This window comes from Colletotrichum fructicola (genome assembly GCF_000319635.2).
Source record: "Colletotrichum fructicola Nara gc5 chromosome Unknown KSG_Nara_v1_contig03, whole genome shotgun sequence".
NCBI classification, from domain to species: Eukaryota; Fungi; Ascomycota; class Sordariomycetes; order Glomerellales; family Glomerellaceae; genus Colletotrichum; species Colletotrichum fructicola.
Genome location: NW_027094053.1, coordinates 1,323,011 through 1,329,363, shown reverse-complemented (window position 1 = coordinate 1,329,363; position 6,353 = coordinate 1,323,011). Strand labels below are relative to the sequence as shown.

Genomic DNA, 6,353 nt, shown 5'->3' with positions numbered 1-6,353 from the left:
ATACATCACTTCCCGATGTCTTATTTCTTCCGTCTCAATCTCAGAGCATTTGTCGGAAACGTTCTCATATCGTGTATATTCCCAATGGTCTGTAAAGTTGAAATTCTCCTGCCTCGCGACACCTTGGCCCATGCATCTGAACAATATGCCAGCGGTACTCTCTTCATCTGCGGAAATATCATAAAGACACTTACATACCTCCCAGTCGGATTTTCTAAATGTCAATGTGAGAAAATAGGGGAAGCCAGTGCCTTGAGGGGCTTCAATTTTGGCTTCAAGCCCTTGGGCGGTACTGTTTTCCAAAAAGCGTTGAAAATTGTGTCCGTCTAAGATGGCCGCCAGTACCACGTGAAAGGGCGTGTTTTCGTTTCCTGGAAACGCTCTTCGTAGATTTCGACCAAAGGCTCCCCCAAAAAGCTTATTTTCACCCAGTCCTTCGTCAAACTTGTACATCGGACGGTCCCAGATTTCTTCGAGAATATCTAGTGCGAAGGATCGGTGTTCTTGAATTTCTTCTAGGGAACCACGGACTAGTCGTAAAGGATCGAAGTAGACCATCGGGACGCGAAGAATAAGCTTGTATGCTTGGTCTGCGACTTTTCGCAAAAAAGACATAAGACGGTCTTTTATGGGATCCTGCTGAATCGCTTGGAGCCAGAAGATGAAGCTCGTCACCCCTTTCCACTAGACCATTCAGGCTTTTGGGGGTCACGACGAAGAGACCACAACCGGAGGCCTGTACCGGGCACAGGGGTTGATCATTTCTGTTTGAAGTGGGAAAATGATTTCTGCTTGAGTCTCTGTATTCTTTCACCCACCAATTGCCAGATTGCGTCTCTTTTATCTTGGTTGTCCACAGCAAGAGTCCGCCGCTGTCGGGATCGATGACGATTTGGAAATCCCAGGGGCAGCCGTGTGAGGCCAGGAGCCCGGTGATGCGATGCGAATTCGTTCCCGCCTCAATCCTTTGCATGTTGTCGTACTGGACTTTATTTAAGGCAGAGCCTTCGACCATTCGTTGCCAAACGTCGTAATTCTGCACAGGTGGTGCCCATGACGGCGACGCATCATCAAGCTCTGCAAGAGAAACACCCCTTGCAGCATAGAGAATGTCAAGATTGTGCTCGTAGGTCAGGCTCCACGCAGCCAAGCCTATTATCATATGTTGGTAGGAGATTGCGTAACTTGGGAGGGGCAGATGGTCGCCCGATGGCCACAACCCGAGGATACCGTATAGGCCATCGCGAATATCTGACGATTTTGACTTTGAAGTCAAGCTCATGACTTCGCTCCAAGACAAATTATGTGATGATCCTTGCGTTGCAATCTTGAGCCATGGAGCCGGGGACGCCGCCAGCGTTTGCTCCATGTGTCTGAGGCTCTGCGGGGAAGCCTCATAAACAGTGTCGACATAAGGCATACTGATTCGGCGTGACAAAACCAGTTCTTGAATTACCCATACCCTGGTGAAGTAATTTCGCGAGAGGATTGTATGGATATCTTCGAGGTCTTCGAGAGGACGGCGAGATGGTAACGCAGCTTGATCGTGGCCCACGGCATCTTCTCCAAGCCATAAGAAGACCTGGCTGCACTGCGAGTAAATCTGACCCATTTTGCGGATTTGCTGCACCTTCTCCTCTGTGTCTCGCTGGTTGATGCAAACGAAGTCTAGCCAGATAAACCTCGTGCCCTTCCATGGGCGAAGGTATCGAAGAACAGCCCAGCAGTTCCGGGTGGCATGTAGAATGTCCCAGTAGTCGCCGATGTAAATAACTGAGTTACTATGAGTTCAAACGGGTCAGCTGATGGACATATTATCGAGACTTGGGGTTACTCGGGGAAACTTACTGGTCCCGATTATTGGCTTCCCCGCCCCAGGCATATGAAACCGCGTCATAATCGGGACGATGATCGTCCTCGAAAATATCGAATGACAGATGGATTGGGTACGTGGTGTCGGATTTGCTAGGTATTGCAGAAAGACATGCAAGTCGGAACTCACTTGGCGTCAAGGCCCTCTCGTAAATTTGATCGTTTTCAAGGCTTTTTGAGGACCGAGAGGGTTTTGCTGATGCTTTGTGGTCTTGGATGCCAGACTTGACTTCAGACAGCGTGAGTCCATCCGTGCCATTCTTTGTGTTGTTTTCGACTTCGATTGGAGGATCATTAGAAGAATATGGCACCGACGGTGGCCACCAAAGACCGAGATGCCCCTCTGGTTCGTCGGGAGGCAGCGCTTGCAGGGAAGTACCCATATCCTCGCGAGGGTGTCGCATCTCTTTTGCTGAATTGCCGCATCGTCTGCAAATTGGGAAGCCATCCTCTGCGATATGTACGTCCGGCTGGTGACAGGTGGGTGCGTGCCATCTCATGTTGAAGATGGTTGCCAAGTATGAAGTAGGAGTCAGACATTGAGGTCAAGCGGGGTAATAAGATTCCCAGGGGTCCAACAAGACCAACAGAACCAACAAGGCCAATTAGAAATCACAAAAGTCAATAAGCGACATGCAGTGGAGAATCTTGCAGATTTACCAGATTCTTATGATGGCTCTTTGATCAGGTTGTTTTGAAGCTTTGAGACCTTGGAAATTTCCCAATCGTCTCATCCACGAAGGTGGCAAATACCACAATGAGATCCATTCACAGGATACCAGTGTACCAAGTCCGGACCAATAGCTAAAAGCTTACGTCTCGTAACTTTGACATTATCATTCTTTCTGATGACAAATTTGTCTCATTTCTGATATCTTGTGCTGAAGTCTCTCTTCGAGACAAAGTGGCTTACTGTCTCGTGGCAATTTGAGAGTACGTTGTATCTCAAGCTGCCTTGCGTTCTCTCCGACGACGTATTCTTTGAGAAAGCAACCGCTTGGTCCTTCAGATATGAGGAAAGGACACTTTTCTCTCAACTTGGGCAGTTTGCACAAATGATGGACATTCAACTTGATGAAAGGGGTTAATAAGGCCCAGTTCTGAAAGACTGCTGCGATAAGAACTCGCAAGTCTATACAGTTGATTATCCCATAGACTGACTGTTCGTGGACTGCGCTACAGAGGATCGTCGAAAAACCCTCGCTTTCTCCAATTCAGCTCAACCGCAAAATTTTATTCGCTGGGAGAAGGTGTCGAGGGCTAACACCGCACCTGCTGTGCTGCACTCCAGCAGCAGTTGATGGGACAGTCGCCACGAATTTAGCCTCTCATGGTTCTTTTGTAGGCCGCCAATTGCTTGAAAGCACAGCATGCCTATCTAAAATGCATGTGTTTCTACTGGTTTCCCATCCGGTCGGAACAACCGGATAACTGGACACGGCTTGTCTGTTTTTCAGGGTTAGTCTCAATTTCACTGCAAGTTAAGACGTTTGCCGAGATAACCGAATACTGAATTTGTTAATTAGTCCCCAAAGAGAGTTCTCAAGCGAGGTCGTCGTAAAGCGCAGCTTTGGAAACCGGCGCGGAGGGCCAAGCGCGCGCGAGAGCTTCTTGGTCGCCCCGGATGCCGAAGCCGATACCACCCTACCGAATTCATTCACTCGCCCTTCAACTTCATTGATTGTAGGGTCTTGGTACCTTCATTACCGGAGAAAAGTGAACAAAGCTTTCCCGCCCAATTACAAACAATCAATTAACCTTCTTTAGTGTAATGACTCAACTCAGGTACACCCCTGTCCAACTCGCACATGGCCAGACACCAACGAACTATCGTCGCCCCTTCATCTCACAATAAAAGGCCTCAAAAATTACATGAAGCAATGAGTCCCTTGGCAAAACGGTGTTTCCTAGGGACCATCGACACTTCGGTCCTCTACAAGTCCTGACAGGCACAGGTACCAAACATGCCTCGACACTCCTTAAAGTCACTCGTTTTTTCTTCATTCATCATCACAGCTCTGGCTGGCAGAGGCGACGTCAAGCACCCCAAGCCTTACCATGAAGTGCCGCAACTAGCCAGACATGACTCTTTTGAGCCTTTCAGCGCGCCCACCCTGGACCATCTGAACCCGCGCCAGGAGAAGACGGCCGACGGCCTCACCGCCATCGACACCTTCACTTATAACAGCGAGACATGGACGGCCTACGAAGATCTCACGCGGTTCGACGGCCCTCTCGTTCTGGTCTCAGCTTCCGGAACACGCCGCGAGATCAAGCGATACGTCGAGGCCTCAAGCGACGAGGCCGTCTCGCTCAACAGGACTGTTGACGCGTACTTTGGTCTCGACCCCGCCAACGACGTGAATCTCAAGCAGAACGACGTCCTGGCGGAGCGCCTCCTCAAGGACGGCGAGCCTGTCGAGACGCATGTCCGCGACGTCATCGACCTGTCCTTCCTGCCGTGGGATACGTACCTCGGCAACGTCCAGGCGAACGACACCATGGCGCTGGACTGGCAGTCCACGACGAAGAACTACGCCCCGTGGAATGACCTGCTCGAGGCAGCGGATGGCACGCACTCAAATTACAGCTTTGACGGGCTCCTCAGCGGCTGGATGCCCGCGTGCCGCAAGATATACCGCGGGCTCAACGACGCGACGGACTGGGTCGACATCACCGCCTTCGCCGACGTCGACTCGCCCGACCCGGAGATCGTCCACGTGTGGTTCTCCATGACGTACATCAAGGGCGGCGTCGTCCGCGCCCACAAGTTCGCTCTAGACTACAAGCAATTCCTGCCCCTGAAGGCACACCCAACCGCCAACGACTTCTACCCGGCGCTCATCCGCTTCACAGACTACTGGACCTCCTACGTCAAGGATGGCCTCTCACTCACGCTGCCCGACGAAACCTGGGCAGACATGGGCAAGCACGCCTTCGCAGCGGAGCTCGTCAACCGCGGCGGCGGCGTGTCCCCGCGCTACGGCGCCTTCGAGCGGGACTACGGCGGCTCGGAGTATGACGGGTTCCAGGACATCCTGACCAGCTCGCTCACGGCGAACCTCGCGTGGGGCCGTTTTGACCAGGCCAAAGCCGTGCTCGAGAACTACATGGACTGGTACGTCTACGACGACGGCGCGATCAAGATGCGCGGGCCCGCGGTGCCGCAGTTCGGCCTGTCGATGTCCCTGATCGCGCGCTACGTGCAGTACACCGGCGATGCGGCCTTTGTGGACAAGTACAAGGCCAAGATCCTCGCGTGGGTGGGCATGCTCACGACGCGGCAGGACGAGAACCTGAAGCTGCCGTCGACGGATCCGTATTACGGCCTCATCTCCGGCTGGAGCGAATCCGACGCGGCGCTGCGGAGCGACGCGTGGCGGTTTGAGAAGCCGTACTGGAATAATGCTGCCTTTGCCGCGCGCGGGTTGAGAGACCTGAGCAAGATTGAGGCGTTCGCGGAGCAGGCCAAGGACTGGAACGAGCGCGCGGATAAGCTGGTCAACCAGACGGCGGTGACTCTTGATAGGTTCGTTCAGCGCAACTTCACCCCGCCGTATGTTCCTGTGCTCCCGAACGAGACGACGCATGTGCTGGAGGATCTGGCGGAGAAGGGGGACGCGTCGTCGCAGTGGTGGCCTCACCGTGTGTACTCTGAGCTGCTGCAGGCGTCTGTTCTTTCGTCGAACCAGACGGACATGGTGATTGACTCGATGCGGGCGTACGGTATCACGAGTCTGGGTGTGGTGGCGAACGTGACGCCCTTGAAGTCCGATACGCGCGACATTCTGGGCTTCATCTCGTATGGGTACGCGTTGAGCCTCCTGCTCCAGGACCGCATCGACGAGTTCGTGCTGTTCCTGTACACCCACCGATACCACGTGCACAACCGCGGCTTGTGGCTAGCCGCTGAGGTCGCCGGCACCGGGGGCGGTTCGAGCACGTACTGCCAGCCCTCCGAGTTCACTATCCCCATCTTGCTGCGAGCTGCGCTGCTGCTGGACCACCCGGACGACGACGCCTTGTTGGTTGGACGGGGCGTGCCGAGGAAGTGGCTCAGTGAGGGCAAAGTCGCGGTGCAGAGGGCCCCGACGAAATGGGGACTCGTCGATCTTGACATGCAGCTGGACGAGAAGGCGGGTACTGTCACAACGACTTTGGGCTTTGATAAGGCGCCCCCGACGGAGGTGAGAGTCAAGATGAGGGTGCCGGAGGGTCGTCAGCTGAAGAATGTTACGGTTGGTGGTGCGGCGACGGAGTTTAAGGGAGAGGAGGTTACGCTGCGTCTTGGGTCGGATGCGCGCAATGTTACTGTCGTGGGAAGCTTTTCGTAGACATCCGCAGACCTGTGATCACGCTTACCTTTCCTTCAAGTTAGTCTCGAAACAATCTCCAGCTCGCATGTGGCCGTGGAAGCAGTGGGCTCTATCCTCAAAGCACACCAAAGAACATAGCCTCCCCTGACTAAGTTCGTGTCTTCC

At 53.5% G+C, this 6,353-nt stretch overlaps 2 protein-coding genes across 2 annotated transcripts; one reads left to right on the top strand and one right to left on the bottom strand.

The window, feature by feature from the left end:
* Positions 1-1,301: 1,301 nt before the first annotated feature.
* On the bottom strand, positions 1,302-2,276 carry CGGC5_v005166 (Heterokaryon incompatibility protein 6, OR allele; the record flags this gene model as incomplete). Its single annotated transcript, XM_032032804.1, has 3 exons — positions 1,302-1,373; positions 1,463-1,781; positions 1,849-2,276. 3 exons carry the CDS (start codon positions 2,274-2,276, stop codon positions 1,302-1,304), a joined length of 819 nt encoding a protein of 272 aa, XP_031893394.1.
* Positions 2,277-3,836: 1,560 nt separating this feature from the next.
* CGGC5_v005165 (uncharacterized protein) lies at positions 3,837-6,206 on the top strand (the record flags this gene model as incomplete). The annotated part of the gene is made up of 1 exon (XM_032032793.1): positions 3,837-6,206. One exon carries the CDS (start codon positions 3,837-3,839, stop codon positions 6,204-6,206), a length of 2,370 nt encoding a protein of 789 aa, XP_031893393.1.
* Between the last annotated feature and the right edge of the window lie 147 nt (positions 6,207-6,353).